Raw genomic sequence first — 19,351 nt, forward strand, 5'->3', positions numbered from 1 at the left:
TGGGCTTCCAAGCTTGCTCGCCGCATGAGACAGATTTTTTGCCTCACCTCTGCAGTCAATCACCGTCAGTATCAGCAGCATGCAGAAGCCAAGAAGTCTCGGGTTCGTCAGAAGAGCATCATGAGGGCTCTTGATGTGGAAGTGTCTCCTCCCGGATCCGAGGAGAATATTGTAACAAATAAAGGAAGAGAGGTTTTGGGAGGAGTCGGATACCCAACAGGGCCGACGTACTCTGATTATATATAGGAAATCGATCGGATCTCAGCTTGCAAAGCACGTATGTTACAAGGAGATAAACATCTAGGAGGTTAGGATTACAGCTTGGCACACAAGTCTATCTAATACATGTATTTGTTAAGATATACAATACACGTATTCTAACACCCTCCCTCAATCTCAACCAGGCACAAGGTTGAGATTGCGCTTACAATGATCATGCAATGGTAATGGTAGTGGCTTAGTGAAGATGTCTGCAATCTGATCCTTGGAGGAGATGAATCGAATCTGGAGTTGCTTCTTCGACACACGCTCACGAACAAAGTGAAAATCCACCTCAATGTGCTTCGTCCGTGCATGAAAGAGCTGGGTTAGATGACGGATACATAGCTCCAAGGTTGTCACACCACAAAGCGGCGGAGCTGACCCGAGGAACACTAAGTTCCCGTAACACCGACCGAACCCAAATAAGCTCGCAGTAGCATTAGCAAGAGCCTTATACTCGGACTCGTACTCGACCGGTGAAACGGTGTCACGCTTACGAGCACTCCGAGCGATCAAATTCCCTCCATAGAATATAGCATAGCCCCCGGTTGATCGCCGATCATATGCACTGCCAGCCCAATCTGCGTCAGAAAAGGCAGAAAAGAGTGTGGAGGAAGAGGACTGCAATCGGAGACCATCATCAACAGTGTGACTAACATATCGAAGAATCCGCTTAACAGCGGACCAATGAGAACTGCGAGGCTCGTGAAGGTATTGACAGACCTTGTTGACAACAAAGGACAAATCTGGTCTGGTGATAGTGAGGTACTGGAGCCCCCCAACTATACTGCGATACCGTGTAGCATCTTCAGCTGTGAGAAGATCACCATCCGTGCTACAGAGGCGCTCAGATGCAGCCATAGGAGTGTGAGCAGGACTACACTTGAGCATACCAGCACGCGCAAGAAGATCCAGTGAGTACTTGCGCTGTCGAAGGAGAAGGCACCCAGGAGTACGACTATCAACCTCAATGCCCAGAAAATAGTGAGGTTTTCCCAGATCCTTGACAGAAAACTTAGAACGCAGAGCAATAATCAACTGTGGAATAGCGTAAGAAGTGCTGCTGACAACAATGAGATCATCAACGTATACTAGCAGGTACATAGTCACCTGAAGGCGTCGAAGTATGAAGAGAGAAGTGTCAGCTGCAGATGCTATAAAACCCAGAGAGCCAAGAACAGAACTGAGGCGAGCATGCCAAGCCCGAGGTGCCTGCTTGAGCCCATAAAGAGACTTAATCAGGCGACAATAGTGAGAGGGCTTATCAGGATCAGTGAACCCAGGGGGCTGCTTCATGAAGACCTCCTCGTCAAGAAAACCATGAAGAAAAGCATTCTGAATGTCCAACTGCCGAAGATGCCAGCCACGTGAAAGAGCAAGAGAGAGCAGCAGGCGAATGGTCGTAGGCTTAACCACGGGACTGAACGTCTCATCATAGTCCAGACCGTACCGTTGTTTGAACCCTTTAGCTACCAGACGAGCTTTATATCTCTCCACAGAACCATCAGAGTGCTGTTTAACCTTGAATATCCAACGTGAATCAATAAGGTTGACAGCAGGCTGCGGCGGAACAAGCTGCCACGTACCATTCCGAAGCAGACCTGAGTACTCTTCTTCCATAGCCAATCTCCAGTGAGGAATCTGGAGGGCGAGGCGAAAATCACGAGGCGTGGCAGTGACGTCGGCGGACAGGCAGGTCGCACTCCAGGCAACTGTACCGTCCGTGCGTTCCTTGCGCTGGACAATTCCATGTCGGGATCAAGTGACCGGGCCAGCCAGGGGCGGGTCTGGCGGTGGAGGCCCAGGAGGCGCAGGAGATGGCCCATGTGCATCAGAGACCACGGGCGACGGAGAGCGGGCGGGGGACGCATGCGACGCATCCTCGGAAGATGGGCCAGAGCCTGGGCCCGGCTCGTAAGCAGGAGAGGCCGGGGCACGAGAAGGCGTGGCCGCTGGGAACGGGCCAGAAGACGCCGGCTCGGGGGAATCGGCGCGAGCCGTGGCGGGCGCAGAGCCCGAGGGCGCACGTCCTGGCGGCCGCATGAGCCATGCTTGCTCGAGGCGATCAACGTGAACGTGAGGTTATGCCTCCGGCGTGAGAAGCACGAGGCGTGCAGCCCGACCAGTTCCTGCGCCATGGTTAACAAGCAATGGGGGTGCATATGCAATATCCACAAATTGGTCCGCAGAAAGTAAAGATGATTCTGTGGGTGGTGATGATAATGATGGCATGTTGGCAAAAGGAAAACAAGACTCGTCAAAGACCACGTCCCTAGAAATATACACTCTATTAGAGGGGACATGTAGACATTTGTATCCTTTATGCAAGGCACTATAGCCCAAGAACACACATTTTTTTGGAGCGAAATTCAAGTTTGTGATTATTGTATGGGCGTAGGTGAGGCCAACAGGCACATCTAAAAACCTTGAAAAAGGTATAATCCGGTGGCTCATGAAGGAGACGTTCGATGGGAGTAGTTATATCAATAGTGCGACTGGGAAGCCTGTTAATGAGGAAACAAGCAGTGGAAAAAGCATCACTCCAAAAATGTAATGGAAGAGAGGCATGAGCAAGCAAAGCGAGACCAATTTCAACGATGTGTCTATGTTTGCGTTCGGCGGTGCCGTTTTGTTGGTGGGTGTGAGGGCATGACACACGGTGGGAGATACCAAGAGACAGAAAGAAGGGATGGAGTTTCTCATACTCCCCACCCCAATCAGTTTGTACATGCACAATCTTATGATCTAGGAGACGTTCAACATGCTTTTGGAATTGGAGGAACACATTAAACACCTCAGATTTATGTTTGAGTAGATACAACCAAGTAAATCTACTATAAGCATCGATGAAACTCACATAAATTTTTTTTTTTTTTTGATATTGAAACTCACATAAAATTTATGACCACTAATAGAGGAGTTTGCAGGACCCCAAACATCTGAATAAATGAGCTCCAAAGGAGCTTTGCTTACACGAGTGGATAAAGAAAATGGTAACTGATGGCTTTTGCCTTGCTGACATGCATCACAAACTGATTTATTGGAACTAGACTCTAATGGCAACTCATGCTTATTAAGGACATGCTGAACAACTGGTAAAGCGGGATGGCCTAATCGACAGTGCCACTTGTCACGTGAAACCCGGACACTGCTGAGGGCTTGTTTGATTATTGGAGAGGGAATGTAGTAGAGACCGCCACGGCACCGACCTCTAAGGAGTATGTCCCTCGTGACTCGATCCTTCACAAACGAGAAGAGAGGATGAAGTTCAACAAAAACGAGGATTATCAAGTGTAAGTTGACTCAATGAAAGCAAGTTACGGGTGACATCAGGGACATGAAGAACACGATTGAGATGCAATGGTTTGGATGATGATGTTGTAGGAAGGAGTGCATGACCAATATTATGGATATTCATACCTACACCGTTGGCGGCATGAACTTGATCTTGGCCATGGTAGGGCTCCTTGGTGGTGAGCTTGTTCAGCTCATGGGTGAGGTGGTGGGTCGCTCCTGAGTCAGCGTACCACGCTGTGTCCACCTGGTAAGACGGCGGAGCACCATCATGCCCGCCTTGAGATGACGCAGCCGCAGCCATGGCCATGGCCAGCTGCTTTTCAGTGCCGGCACCATCATTGTTGACGCCGAGGAACTCCTTGATGAAGCGCTTGTAGCAGCGCGATGCCGTGTGGCCGAGGGTGCCACAGAGTTGGCACGTGACGCGGCCACCGCCGCCGCCGTTGGCGCCAGGAGCACCACCCCCGCCCCCATAGCCACGCCCGCGACCACCTCCACGGCCGCCAGGGTTGCCGCCTCCCGTTGAGTAGGAGGGTGCCTGTCGGGTCTGGGGAGGAACGAACGGGGAGGGGGGAGGGTTGCCGCGGTAGGCGCTCGTGGGAGCAGAGCGTCCGAAGAGAGCGGCATGGGCATGCGCGGAGTAGTTCATGGAGGACGCCTGGGCACGCCGGGCGTTGTTGCGATGCTCCGTCGCCTACAGCTGCGAGAAGAGATCACGTATGGGGACGGGAGTTTCCCTCATATTGATTACCTCGAAGAGGGCATCAAACTCGCCGTCAAGCCCCGAGAGCACGTAGGAGATGAACTCCTCGCTGCGTAGAGGCTGTCCGATGGAGGTGAGCGTGTCGGACAGGGCCTTTATCTGGTGGAAGTAGGAGGTGACGGAGAGGTCTCCCTTCTTGAGGTCGTTCATCTGCGCACGGATCCCGGTCGAACGAGCCGTGGAGTGGGAGGCGAATGCACCCACGAGGGTTTCCCAGGCTTCACGGGATGTGACGGCGAAGAGGACCATGCCGACCACGCCCTCGGTCATGGAGGACACGAAGGCCGACAGGATCGCCTGGTCCTGCTTGTCCCAGAGGCGCGCCTCCGGGTTGAGCTGCTTCTCCTCCTTGCCGTCGATCTCGACGGTGATCTCGGCCGCGGGGCACTTGAAGGTGCCGTCGACGAAGCCGCTGAGCCCATGGCTCCGAGCGAGAGGGCCGACCCGAGCCTTCCGGAAGAGATAGTTCTCTCCGGTGAGCTTGATGGTGATGGAGTTGGTCGGTGTTGAGGAAGAGACCGCCGGCGCTGCGATGCCGAGGACGAGGCGCTCGTCATGAGGGACGGCGCAAGGGAGCCGAGGGTGCCGAGCTGTGGTGCTGAGGGTGCCGGCGGAGGTCATCTAGTAGATGAGATCTGCGGAAGCGACTTGCCAAAGAATTAGCTCTGATACCATGTAACAAATAAAGGAAGAGAGGTTTTGGGAGGAGTCGGACCCCCAACAGGGCCGACGTACTCTGATTATATATAGGAAATCGATCGGATCTCAGCGTGCAAAGCATGTATGTTACAAGGAGATAAACATCTAGGAGGTTAGGATTACAGCTTGGTACACAAGTCTATCTAATACATGTATTTGTTAAGATATACAATACACGTATTCTAACAAATATCACTCCGGAGGCTGAGTGGGTCTCTCAGCATGGCGTTCCTCTCCCTCCAGATGGTCTTGAGATCAAGTCTCCTCCTCACACTCCACCCTACCCCGGCGCTCCATCGAACCTCCCTCCCGGCTGGGCTAACGCCGACCCTTGGGACGTGTAGTTTCTCCTGTCCCTTTTTGGTGCCTTGGTGCCACAGGGGGAGAGTGAGACCTTATTAGGTTGTTCTCCGTTGGGTATTTGCATGGGGGAGTCACAAGCTCGTGTTGGCTTTGATTTTTATCGCTTGTGATTCTATTTATCCTTGTTGGTGTCAAACTATGTTCTTAGTTTATTTGGTTTGTAAACTTTATCTATGTGTTTGGAACCTTATCTATGTGTATGGCCGGATGTGAGTCTTCTATGGTGATCTATGTGTGCATGATCTTATTATCTATATGCTTATCACTATGTTGTATTGCTAACCCATGGAAGACGGATGCAAGATATAGGAGGAGCTTCTTATGTACCAATGCTCATATATAGGGGAGCTCCTCTATATCTCTCACATTTTGGTTGTTTACATTATTCATTCCTTGCAAATACTTGTGTTGTCATCAAACACCAAAAGGGGGAGATTGAAAGAACATTTCCCGCCCTTTTGGGTTTTGTGTGTTTGATGTCAACACTAGGTATATATTTATGTGTGTTGATGTAGATAGGTACAAGTTTTCAAGAGATATATTTGATCGGTGGAATGGTATGGCTGTCCTGAAGTTTCTGAAGGTCTTTTGTTTATGGCGGAAGTTCCGGCCCAAGCTGGCGGAAGTTCCGCCCTAGTGCTTCCAGCAGTGGCCTCTCAGCGCAGCTCTTTCTGAAGTCTTTGTTCCCTGACCGGAAGTTCCGGTGAAGTTGGCCGGAAGTTCCGGTCAGCGGAACTTTCGCCCAACTTCCGGGCAAGTTCCGGAATTCTCGAATTGTGGCTCAGTAATGTCCAGTATGGTTTTCTCGAATTTTCGGAACTTGGCCGGAACTTGGCCGGAACTTGGCCGGAACTTCCGGGTCGCCGGAAGTTCCGCCCCAATCTTTTCTGACATGGTCGTCTGAAGCAGAATCTTCCTGGCGGAAGTTCCGGCCCTCTTGACCGGTACTTCCGGTGCCAGCCGGAACTTCCGGCCCTCCTGGCCGGAATTTCCGGTGTTACTGAAATTCGTCACAACGGTCAGATCTGAGAGCTCCAATCATATAAATAGCTTTTTTCTCCAAAGGGACAAGTTGCTCAATCATTGCACAAAAATCTGCCAAGCCTTCATCACCATTAGAGCCACCTCAAGAACACAAGATTTGCAAGATCTCCTTCCTCCCCCAACCAAAGCTCTTGATCTTTGGAGATTCGAACGAGAAGACACCGATCTACATCCTCACCGAAGCGATTTACATTTCCCCCTCATTTGTTTGAGGGCCCTCTTGCTAGTGTTCCTATTTGGTTCCCTAGTTGATTGTTGTTGATGTGTTGTTGTTGATTGTTGTATTGTTACAGATTTGGGAGCCTCCAATTTGGTTGTGGATGTGTGCCCCAAGAACCTTGTAAAGGCCCGGTTTCCGCCTCGAGGAAATCCCTTAGTGGAAGTGGGCTAGGCCTTCGTGGCGTTGCTCACAGGAGATCTGAGTGAAAACCTTCGTGGCTGTTGGTTTGGCTTTCGTAGCAACCACACTCCTCCAAACGTAGACGTACCTTTTTGCAAAGGAAGGGAACTACGGGAATCATCTCCATGTCATCGCGTGCTCCACTCTCGGTTACTTCTATCCTATTCTATCTCTTATATTATGTAGCTATATCTTGCTTAGTTGCTTACCTTATCATATAGGTAAATTCACTTAGTTGCATATCTAGAGAATTTACCTTTGTGTCAAGCCTAAATTGAAAAAGAACTAAAAATTAGGTAGCACCTATTCCCCCCCCCCCCCTCTAGGTGCGGCATACGATCCTTTCAGGATCTTCGTAGTCAAGGAGCTTCAGCGGCAGTTCATCATTCTTCTTCGTCTTCGGAACGGATGTGGTCTTCTTGACCCGTTTGGCGACTTCCCGTCCGCAACCAACAATGTCAACCCGACTCAGGGAGGAGCGCGCCGTCGACATGGTCTGGAGGTTGAAAATGAAGAGCTCTCAAGGATCGCGTTGTAATTTTTGTTTTTCTTGGGGTGCTTTGTACTATCCTATTCGCAACAAAAAAAGTTACACCCATATTAATATAAATATAAATATAAAATAGCTAGATAGATAGATAGTTGTGCAGATGGGTCCACACTCGAGAGGCGCACATCTCCAGATTAAGAATTCTGAGATGCCCGGCGTATAACGTGGCCCATGAATTCGGTACGATCGTGCACATGTGGTGCGATGCCGCGAATAGTAGACGCGCCCAACACAGCGTGGCTGGCATGTGCGCCAGCACCCTATGATTGCTGACGATGAGTCACTGCCAATTCTGCCGCCATTGCCAGCCAACGCACTTGCTTGCTCGCCTACCTAACCGGATCGAATCTTAAACTTTCTCGACTCATTCTCCCTCACCCCATCTCTCCTCGTCGCCGGCTCTCCTCGCCGCCGGCCAGCCTCCCAGCATGGGTTCCGACTTCAAGGCTATCCCACTCATTGGTACGCAAGCTTTCCGTTAATCTGTTCTACTCATTTTCTGATAGACGATGCGACTGTTCAGCAACCTTAAAAGGTACCACCACTTTTATTTATGCCATTTTCTGTATGTGCAACGATCAGATATTAGCCCGCTTGTGGAGAAGATCGATGACCCAAGCATGGTCAGCGACGGGGACTTGCTGGAAGTCGTCGGAATGCTGGACGGCGCCTGCAAGGAGGCCGGGTTCTTTTACGTGGTAAATCATCACTCAGCAACTTAACTTCGCCTAATTTAACTTGTGACGGGCGGCGTGGTTGTTCACCCGAAAATGGAACTTATAAATAGCATGAGTAGTGTGCGATGAAACGTTGTGTCGGCATGGATATGGTGTCTTTTCTTTTCAAGTAAACGATAGGATCTCTTAGCAGTCTTTTGTTCGACCTTTTTCTTTTCTTTCAGAAACCATCAGCCTCTGCATGGACATATCTCAGAGCAACTCTAGCAGATCTTAAGAGCATCCCCACTCGTTTGGGCTCCCCACGCCCAAATCCGGACGAAACTACCTCCGGATTGGACGAAATTAAGGCGTGGGGAGTACCGTATTTCCAGTCGTCCACCCGGAGTTCGGCGGATAGAGTTTAAATTCAAACAAACCGCCGTCCCGCGCTACAAGTACGGCCGGATGATCGGCAAAAGGAGCAAAAGGATCAGCCACGGATCGGCGATCGGAGGGAAATTACACGGAAACGAGCTCGTCGGCAGTCCCGGCCGGCACGGCTTCGTCCGACGGACCGGTTTCCTCACACGTCGTGGCCGAAGAGGCTGCGGCGGCGGATGATGAACCAGCGGCGGTGGACGTCGAAGCAGCCGCGGTCGGCGAGGTAGATGGTGAGGCGAGACGAGGCGAGGAGCCGGCGGAGACGACGAAGGACCGGCCGGAGTGGCTCGGAGGATGTCGTTGCGGTGGCCACGGTACCAATTCCTCGTCTCCTCGTCCATCGGTTCCATGTCGCCGCCGCCCATGAGGAACGCCAAGTCCGTGTTCCTCTTCTTCGCCGCCGCCGTCGTCTTCGACGAGGGCGATCCGGACGCCTTGGTTGGCGAGCATCTCCCGCCACCTGCCATCGAACTTGTCGTTCCTCCCGTCGGCGTGCGTCCTCAAGTCGGCCCAGCACTTGTCGATCGACGCCCGCATCCTGTCGGCGGGATTGCCCGTCTTTTGAGCTCTTTGAGCTTCTTCCGCCGAGTTCGGGCGCCCTTCCGCCGCGCTTGCCGCCGGAGCGTCGGGGTTGTACTTGCTCGGTCTTGCTCTTCGAGAGGGTCTTGCGGACTTCCTTCCACTTCTCGCAGTTCTCGAGGCGGGCGTAGACGTTGAGGAACTTAAAGCTGCAGGCCGGTGTCGTCCGTGTACATGTCCAAAGCTCGGCGCAGGCGGGAAAAAAGAACACGGCGATACGGGTCGGCTAACGACGATGTACCTCGGTGATGCGGGGTCGACGGAGCATACCTTTTGCTCCAAGTCGTGGCCGCCGATCGGCCGTTTCTCGCACTCCTCCTGTATGCCGTGCCATTTGCTGCACGCCGTCTGCATGAGCCCCCAATGGGTGGCCATTGCCTTGTCTCCCCGGAACACGTTCATGTTCGTCTTGTTGAAGTAGGGATCGACGAGTTTGCGCTCCTCGTACGCCTGCTTCACTCGAAGCCAATATGTGTCGAACGACTGATTGGCCCCGATTATGCCGTTCGTGGACACGGTCATCCAAGCTTCGGCGAGGCACTCCTCTTCCTTCGGCGTCCATTTGATACGCGGTTCGGCAGGCGGCGAGTCCTTCTTCCTCTTCTTCTTCCCCTTCGACAGGTTGGCGGCGGATTGAGTTGGCTCTTCTTCTTCCTCGCCTTCTTCTTCGACGGCTTGGCTTCCGTCGGCAACATCCTCCCGATGCTCGTTGCGCGCCGCCACAGCTGCCGTCGCCCTCGTCTCCTCTTGCGTGAAGAACCCCGGGCACGCAGCGGCGGCGGTCATGAAGAACCCCGGGCTCGCAGCGGCGGCGGTGGTGCCGGAGGTGATCATCTCGTGGATCTCCTCTTCGTTCGGCGCCGCCATCGCACCGAACGTGAGCGGCCCTCGTCGCAGGGCCGGCGAGGTGCCCTCGAACAGGCCGCCGCCGCCGACGTCAACCTCGGGCGGCGACGGTGTGGGCTTGGACGGTTGGACGTAGGCGCCCTCTTGGAACACGGCAGTCGGCGACGGCGAGTACAGCGAAGACGAGAAGGAAGACGGGGAACTTGTTTGCGTCGGCCATTGGCCGGGGAACATACCGCCGCTATAGGCCATGCTGATCAGCCTCGCTTGTTCCTCCCGGGCCGCCTCCGCCGACCTCTTGGCGGCGGCTCTTTTCACCCTCTCCGCCCGGCGCTTGTTTCCACGTCGCGCCGTTGCTCGTCCGCCGCCCACTCGGCGTTCGACATGCCCGGCGGCTTCGTCTTCTTCGCCCGCATCTTCCTCGCCGGCGCCTTCGGCGGCATTGTGGTGGACGAGAAGACGAGGAGGAGAGTGGTGGTGGACGAGAAGACGCCGCCAGGAACTGGAGCTGGAAGACGAGGAGATTGGGGGATTTCGGCGGGAGAGAATGGGGATATGCAAGCAAATTGGAGGGAATGGGGATATGCAAGCAAATTGGAGGGAAAATCGACAGGATTTGGTTTTCCAGTCGCCGACTACACGGGTCCACACGCCGTTTCGCGCCAAAATCTTTCGTCCGGAGTCCCCGAGCGCGCCCCGGGGGGCCGGGGGTGGCGTGGGCTCGCCGGATGGATTAAGGGCCAAATCCGGACGAAAACGAGGAACCGGGGGCGCGACTGGGCCGAATTTCGCCGTCCGGATGGAAAAAACGTCGCTCGGGGGCCTCGTCGGGGGGACGAGTGGAGATGCTCTAAATATCTCAAATCTAGTTATCTCGGATCGGGCGCTGGATATGTGTTATCCTGTACGCTTTGTCGAGCAATACAGCAGATACGACAAAGTTATAATGGATATTTGAGAAAAAAGTTGAGTACGCTGGAGTTTCCGTGGGAGAACATTAGCTCATTATTATAAACATAATTGACATACGATTAGCACTAATTAACTAAGATCTAATCCTAGATCAACATAACCTAGATCTAAACTAACCCTAAGAGGATGCGGAGGCGTCGGTCGTAGCATCACCGGTGAACAAAAGTTGGCCGCACTCTAAGTCAGGGTGCTTATCTACGTGTCAAGAGGTGGCAGCAACTAGCCGGGGGATCGAAATGCGGTAGCGCGGAACTAGAGTCGTAGCTGCGGCGTTGAAGGTGCTACACTATGTGCCGAGACGCGGAGGCATCGGCGCCTCACTCGTCCTCGTCAGAGAACGAGTCTGCCATGTATGCCTACAACACGGCCACGATGCACCACGCCACATGATTCACCTCATTCTACTCGGAGGTAAAGAGGCCCACCTCGAGATGGTCGGTGTTGTATGCCCCGGTCTGTCGGCGGTGTTGGCCCTCGAGCATGGCCATGCACACCGATCGGGAGAGCACACTGCAACACTTTCTCCTCGAGCTCCGACACGTGCACGGGCACGACCTCCTCCTCATCAGACGATGGGAGTTGCACCATGTATATTTGGGCCTGGTGGTACCGGTCCGCGACGCGCCGCCACCCAGGAGCTCTCCATGCTGCTCCATTCGCACGATGAAGTTTTACGCATCACGACGCATCTGTGTGGCCTGAGATGGTCTTTCTACGCGCTGTCCTTGACAACGGAGGGGGAGGGGGCGGCCACGTGGGGCCCGTTGATCTAGCGGCCCCGCGGCCTCGTCGTGCGGCCACGGCTCCCCCACCTCCAAGAAGCGATGAATTTACAATTTACCAGATACATTTTGCAGATTCGCTGGGTGATGGGCCAGAATCGCTGGACGGGGCGGGGGAGGGTAGCGGATTTCAATGATAGAGGCAAGATGAGGGGGGGAAATGGGGATTTTGACGGCCAAACCTATTCATGGCTCATTGCGGGAGCGAGATTCGCTCCTGCCTAAAGCGATCGGTGGTTGGGCTGGCCCATTTAGCAAAAACAATAGGTGGTTTTTCAGGTTTTTTATTGTTCTGCCAGTTTCGAGAAGTTTCTAGAAACTTCCAGCTAGGTTTTCCTAATTTACTGGGTTTCTTTGGTTTTTCCGGTTTAACTAGTTTTTTTTAATTTTCTGTTTATTGCTCCCTTCTGTTTCCTGTTTTTTACATTTTACAAATTTTTAAAATGAAAAAATGTTCGAACATAAAAAGCGTTCAAATTTTCGAACATTCAAATTTAAACTGTTCAATTTTTAAAAGTTCTAACATAAAATGTTGAATTTAAAAATGTCAAACTTAAAAATATTCAAATTTAAAAATGTTCGAACTGGAAAAATGTTTTAAAAATGTTTAGTTTTTAAAAAATCATTTTTTGCAAATAAAAAGTTTAATGTCCAAAAATATTAGATATTTTTAAAACTTCAGATTTTGAAAAATAAAATCAAAAGAAAACAAAAACAAAAAACGGACGTTTAACTGGGCTGCGTCGGTGCGGCCTATGGACACAAGGCTTCCACGGGAGGGGCCTTCGCTCCCGCTTAAAGCGGGGATTAGTCGCTCCCAATTGTGACCTGGATTCTGCGGGTGCTCCTATTCCCCGCTTTAAGCGGCGACTCTGGGAGTTACCGCGTACGGCTCTTGGCTAATGGGCTCGGCCCATATTTGGAACTGGTGTTTCTTTTCTTTCCTTTTTTTTTTTTTTTTTTTTGAACTCTTAAAGGGCCGCGAAGGCCCCAGACCTTGTATTAAATATGCGACAGCGGTGATACAAAGGTCAGATAAGGACTCGAAAAAAAGAAAACTAGAAGCCAGTCCCCAGATATTTCCTGCAGGACCCTAAAAGGAAAATTGCAATTACAATTGGGTCCAAACCACTGCCTCTGTAGGGAAACGTCCCAACGGTCGCCGGGGAAGAACCACTTGGGAACGCCGGAACGCCAGCTCGCCGCCTCCAGGAGAGGAAGTAGCCGGACTCCAAACTTCAGCAGAACTGCCTCCCCAAAGGCATGAAGCCGGGAGGAAGAAGATATGCGCAAGAGCGCAACAAACGGTCGCCCTTCGACCAGAACGGTCATCCATGAAGACGAGACCGCCCATCGACCGCCGTTGCCCGCAAGAAACAGTAGGCGGCGTAGCTCCGGAAGGGAGACCGCCCATCGACCACCAGTCTCCGACGAAAACAGCAGGCGGCGTAGCTCGAGTATCTTCGTGGATGAGGATGGACAGCAATAAACAGGCCGCCCTTCGGCCAGAAGATTCGCCCGGGAGGAGGAAAGCAATCGCCCAGGCCCTCCAACAAACACCGGTGAAGATTTGCACGAACCCAATCGACGAGATCTGGAGCTCCACCCAAGTTCTTCTTCATCCCCGCCTCCATGACGACGACAGAGAATTGGTTGAAGCTCTTGCTGATCCTCCAGATCTGGGACTCCATCCGCTTTATTTGCTGAGCATCTAGCCCTTCTATCTCCAGCAGAAACCGTCCTCCATGGACAGCAGCCTGGAGGAAGAGAGGGCCTTGCCCCAACGCCGACGGAACACGCCAGGACAGAGCTCAAAACCAGCACAAGGCCGAAGACACCAAGAAACATTCGACTAGATCTATATCTACACCTAGTATTTACAGCCCCGTCCTCACTCCGGCCGGCAACGCCGGTGGAGGAGAAGGGGAAAGGGAGCGGAGCTCTCGATACGACTCTCAACAGGGGCAGCACAGTGTTCTCCCCATTTCTTATCTTCGTGTTTGACGGCTTGTTTGTGTGCTATGTCTTGTGGTAGTGGAGGGGATTCTTTTCTTTCCTTCACTACTCCTTCTGCTTGCATGGATTTCACGGAACAACACTATAACTCACAAGGGTGCGACACTACAGTAATTTTCTTAGGTTTCTTTTAAATGGTAAATTTACCTTGAGTTGTTAACTATGATTTTTTTTTCAAATGACACGAACATTTTTACGTTAAAAGAAACCTGGGAACATTATTTTAAATCCTTTTTAACCATGGTGAAGATATTTTAGAACCACTTTTTCCAATCAAGTGAACGTTTTTCCAAACTTGGTGAATTATTTTTTTGAATTTGTGATCTTCTCAACCCCATGAATATTATTTTAAATTATTTTTTTAATTTGTCATCATACTTTTTCCCACCCGTGAACGTTGTTTTAACCCACAAATATATTTTTTTACACATGCGAACATTTTTCGAACCGTGAATATTTTTTAAATCCGTGAACATACTTTTTTATTTGAACGATTTCCTAGTATGAAAATTTACGTTACTTGAACATTTTTTCAATATGAACATTTATGTTATTTGAACAATTTTTCAATATGAACATTTTTGTTATCTGAACGATTTTTTAATTTGAACAATTTTTCAAATTATATTTATTTAAACACATAAAACTTCAAAGAAAAAACGTAAAACTATTTTTAGTCATGGGCATTTTTACGTGAACACATATTTTTAATCATGGGCATTTTCCAGTACGTGAACATATATTGGCTGGTATAACTCGTACTGGTTTTGCTCCAATTTTCTAGAGGTTTTGTTGAAAAACATTAAGATTTTAAGTAAATGTTCAAATTTTAAAACTGTTCAAAATTGTGAAGTTTTCAAATTGTAAAATTGTTCAAACATGAAAATTATTCAGATTTGAAAAAAAATCTGAAAAAGAAACAAAAAAATGTTCACATGTGAAAAGGTTTAAATTTAAAACTCATTCAAATCTGAAAAATATTCAAAATTAGAATTTGTTTTACATTTGATTTTGTCAGATTTTGAAATTGCTCTTTTTAGAAGAAAGAAAGCAAATAAAAAATAAAAGGAACAAACTGAACAAATAAAACCAGAGAAGAATCACAAGAAAAAAAGAAGAAAAACCAGAGAGAAAATGAAGAACCAAAGAGGTACCTACCCGTACCCGGGAAAAGAAACAGAGCGCTCGACTTGATCCAGAAACGTGAAAAACCAGAAAATAAATCCCCTCTCTACAGTACTCGAGAGGCGAAAAGGGAGGCGACTTCGGTTCTTCGCTCCGTTGCCGGCCAGGGCGGTGGTTCTGCTCCTCTCCGTTCGCCGTTTCGGCGGCGGGAGAGGGGTGGAACCTCGTCCCTGTGTCTCCGGCATGTTTATAGTAGTGTAGGGGTCCTTGGTGGCGTCTCCGTGAGGGGGAGAGAGGTGCTACTAGGGAATAAAGGTGCCCGAGCTCGATCTCCCTCCCGGCGACGTGTTCGGCGGCGTCGGCGAGCTGCGGGGGTTTGGTGCTCACGGATCTTTCGATCCGTTGAGTTTGTTTGGTCCCAGGCTGGCTGGTACTGCGAAGATGGCGGCCGGCGCCGGGTTTTTTGGTCCCCTGTTTTTCTCTTCGCCGCTGTGGGATGTGCTCTGATTCCGCGGTGGAAGATCTGGGGGTGGGGTGTTTCAGTGCTGGTGCTCGTCGCCGGTGTTCTGGGACGCCCGTCCAGGAGCAGATGCGGTGCGGGAGCGCATCAGTGCTTGCTTCAGGTTTCAAGCTCTCTGGCCGGCCGTGGTGGCGAGGGGAGAGCTCGAGGCGGTGGCTGGTGCTGGTTTCAGGCTTTGGCTGCTGGGTTGCGAGGTCAGGAGGTGAGTGACCTGGCTGTCTCCTTGGAGGCATGGCGCCGCTGGGCCCAGGTCCGGAGTTGGAGAAGCTTGGGGACTGCCCCCGGTCGATGCTCTTTCAGCGTGCTGAGATCCAGTCCCTGCGGGCTGGTGGATATTGCGGCTCAACAAAGCCTTGTGGCAAGAAGCTTCTTCTTCTCTGCGGTGCGGCCATGCGAGCTTCGTTGCAGGATCTGTGATGTCTGTGGACGCGAGGAAGAAGAAAGGGTCCAGGGACATAAGTGTATTTTTCTTTTAGTGCGGGATCCTTTCTGTAAAAGTGGTGCAGCTGTGCCTGTGTACGTCTCTCTGTACTTGTCTACTTGTACCTGTTCCTGTACGCTATGCGTCTATGTTTGAATACAAGTAGCCTTCAAAAAAAAAAAAAAAAACCAGAAAATAAAGCATTGTTGCTGATAGTGGGCCGGCCCAGAATAGGAACGCCCCTGTGCGGCGAGCCAGATATAGCCCGCAATAGGCGAAGAATAGGGTTTGCCGGATTCTGCCCTCCAACTCTGGTATATAGTGTGCGGATGGGCCAGGATCGGGTACCCTGGATAACTTTATCCAAGCTGCTATTTATCTGGATCTGCTCGGGAAGCAAATTTGGGCCAAAACTGGATTACTCGGTTATCCAATTTTGGGCACTTATCCAGATCTGTATTTGATGAGCAAAAACAGGTTCTGAATGTTGTACAATTCATCGATTGGATGCTAATTGCCATGTGAATTGCTAACAGAAAGGCCACGGGATTGCGGAATCAATGATGATGGAAGTCAGGGATGTCACGCGCAAGTTCTTTGAGCTTCCTCTCGAGGAAAAACAGAAGATCCGACTGACACCTGGGACTGGATATAGGTGTGATCGCCTACACATTTTCAAATTGTACTTGTTACCTTTATATTGTTTCCTGTACGCGGATGTAGAAATGAGCTCAATTTTTTACGGCTTATGGACAGAGGGTACCAGAGAGTGGGCGAAAACATTACCAAGGGTAAGCTTGACATGCAGGAAGCAATTGATGTAAGTTCAGTTACCGCCATCTTTGAATCTTCTTGTCATGCTTGTTAAAGTTAATTGTCTTATGAGTTAAGCCACCACAACAAACACGACAGTGCTACGCGCATATCAAACCAGGAAAGTATGGAGATCTTGGTAAACATTTGGAAGGACCTAATTTGTGGTATGTTTCTAACATCTCATCTCTATATTATTTTTTACTTAAGGCGAGCATTTCCGCATTTATCAGGGTTCTGAATGTTTTACAATTCATCGATTGGATGCTAATTATTTTGAAAACCAAATTAACTGTCAATATTTTTTGCTTGTTTTGTTCACCAGAATATTGACAGTTAATTTGGTTTTCAAAATAATTGGTATCAAGTACTATCTGTAATCCAAAATGCAGGTCATCTACCAGTCAAGATTTTCCAACTTTGATCATGTATGAAGGAAAATTAGTAGATTTATCATGAAATATACCACTTTTGTCAGAGATAACTATTTTTATGTGACAGTATGTTTGCAAATAAATTTATGATCAAAGTGTAATTTTGGAGATTATGTCATTGTCATGTCTTGAAAAAGATATATTTTGGATGGGAGGAAGTATCTGTATATGCTTAATTAACTTGTCCTGTATATATATAACACCATCACACACCTATCATATATCTAACTATGACAATGCTCAAAAACTTCGGGATGTTTTGTTTAGTGCTTGTACTCAAAGATTCCTTTTAATGTACCTTCCATGCAGGCCCGATCACCCGTCAAATTTTAATGTACTCCTGGAAAATTATGCGAGCCTTCTACGAGGTTTCCTACTATGCTCTGTTTTGATTACTCTTTTATGCTCATGGTCATTACTAGTGGTATTTATCATGCCATCTTCCATTATAGATCTTTCAAGGAAGATCATGCGAGGTATAGCCTTGGCACTGGGTGCCCCGTCGGATGCTTTCGAAGGAGGAACGGCAGGAGACCCCTTCTGGTATCTCAGGTTGATTGGTTATCCAGTCTCAGCAGATATTCCAAAAGAGCAACGCACTGATACTGGATGGTAAGCCAAAGAAAAAAAAAATTTGCACCATTATTTTTTGTGCCATGGCCTGCAAGAATTATGCTCACTTTGATTGGACGCATCTCACTCTGTTTTTTCCTCTGTGATCCATCCATATTCTATGACAATTCAGTGGTGCTCACACAGATTATGGTCAGTGCACTAGCTACCTAGTATATATAATTTTCTTGCTTCATGGAACACATAAAGTTTCTTGATTTTGTTATCTAAAGATCAGTGGTGTCTTGCACTGAATTTTATAACCGAAGTCTTGAAAATCATGTTCCTCATTTTTTTAAAACTGCAGGTCTTCTGACACTGGTTAACCAGGATGATGACATTTGTGCTCTTGAGGTACTCGTTTCTTCAGTAACAATTAATACCGTAACTTACATACATTGATTCTTCTGTATTCAAAAGGGATAAGTTTGGAAAATCTTTGGTACCAATGTTTCAGGTCAGAAACCTGTCTGGCGAGTGGATACAGGCCAAGCCAATCCCTGGGACCTTTGTCTGCAACATTGGTGACATGCTCGAGGTTTCTTTCTATCTTCCAAACTTAAAAATGCTTAGTCCTGCTCGAACTTTGTGGAAGAAAATGCTGGTTTATTGACTATCTTAGCTATTTGGTTTTAGGTTTGGTCGAATGGAATATACCAGCCCACGTTCCATAGAGTTTTCAACAACTCCCTTCGTTACCGTGTATCCGTTGCCTTCTTTTACGAGGTATACATATGCGTCCACAAAGAAGAGGACCATTTTTCCCCCAAGGCAGAATAGGAACATGTCAGTCAAGTTGTTGATACTCATTCCATCCCTTTTAATTGATTCTGATTTAGTACAATTTTATGCTGAATCAGAGTTAATTAAAAAGGATTGGAGGGAGTACATACCCCCCCCCCCCTTTCATCAGGACTAATGGCGTTTGTATACAGTCGAACTTCGATGCCGTCGTGGAGCCTGCGGAGTTGTGCCGGGAGAAAACAGGCGGCGTTGCAAAGTATGAGAAGGTTGTTTACGGGGAGCATCTGGTCAAGAAAGTTCTCAACAACTTCGTCCTGTAATGTCGGGCGCACGTGCATGCGCCGGTGTTCTCGTGCTGCCCTTTTTTTAATCCCGCCGGTTACATTTTGTTGATTATGTTGTATATCTTGTAGATGCAGCGAAATATATCTGTTATATCTTGTTAAGAGCAACCTGGCAGATACACAAAACGCGTACAACAAAATCCGTTTTGTGCATACCCTTGCGTTCCTAGAGGTCGGTGCCATTTCAGATATTCAAAGTATTATTTCATACCAATATAAATCAATCTGATTATGTTTAAACATAGTGCAATACAACAATAGTTCAATTCAATAAAATACGGTCTGAACCAATCAAATGGTCCGAATAAAACACGAATAAACATGAATAGACAAGAACAAATAGTATGAGATTAGCTCCCAAATAGTTGCTGTTGATGCTCAGTGAGATCTTGGCGAAATTGATCATAAGAAGCCCGGTATTCGATCTTCCGGAAAACCTCAAGGAAAGCTTGGATCTAGACCAAGTTATTTCATGGTTAAACACGAGTGCGGATATTGTCATACTCAAAGTCCAAGTCAAGGCCCTCTCATCCTCGATGATCATATTTTGGAAGATGACACAAACAGTCATGATGTTGCCAAGGGTTTCTTTGTCCCACAAACAAGCCGAACCTTGGACAATAGCAAAGCAAGCTTGCAAAACACCGAAAGTTCACTCAATGTCTT

General features: G+C 49.1%; 1 protein-coding gene across 1 annotated transcript; it reads left to right on the forward strand.

Annotated features, from left to right (window-relative positions):
* The first annotated feature begins 7,805 nt into the window (after positions 1-7,805).
* Positions 7,806-18,713, forward strand: LOC124702721 (2-oxoglutarate-dependent dioxygenase 33-like). Its single transcript, XM_047234881.1, has 12 exons — positions 7,806-7,839; positions 7,960-8,075; positions 16,275-16,393; positions 16,495-16,558; positions 16,651-16,718; positions 17,295-17,353; positions 17,438-17,597; positions 17,731-17,750; positions 17,905-17,951; positions 18,055-18,135; positions 18,234-18,323; positions 18,533-18,713. The coding sequence occupies exons 1-12, from the start codon at positions 7,806-7,808 to the stop codon at positions 18,659-18,661; spliced, it is 987 nt and encodes a 328-aa protein (XP_047090837.1). The 3' UTR covers positions 18,662-18,713.
* Positions 18,714-19,351: the final 638 nt, after the last annotated feature.

The sequence above is a fragment of the Lolium rigidum genome, chromosome 1 (genome assembly GCF_022539505.1).
Source record: "Lolium rigidum isolate FL_2022 chromosome 1, APGP_CSIRO_Lrig_0.1, whole genome shotgun sequence".
NCBI classification, from domain to species: Eukaryota; Viridiplantae; Streptophyta; class Magnoliopsida; order Poales; family Poaceae; genus Lolium; species Lolium rigidum.

Excerpts from the sequence above, each read along its gene's own strand:
- LOC124702721 (XM_047234881.1), top strand. The coding sequence starts at position 7,806 with ATGGGTTCCGACTTCAAGGCTATCCCACTCATTG. Across the intron at positions 16,394-16,494 it reads ACACCTGGGACTGGATATAG|AGGGTACCAGAGAGTGGGCG; the intron begins GTGTGATCGCCT and ends GCTTATGGACAG. Across the intron at positions 18,324-18,532 it reads CCGTTGCCTTCTTTTACGAG|TCGAACTTCGATGCCGTCGT; the intron begins GTATACATATGC and ends GTTTGTATACAG.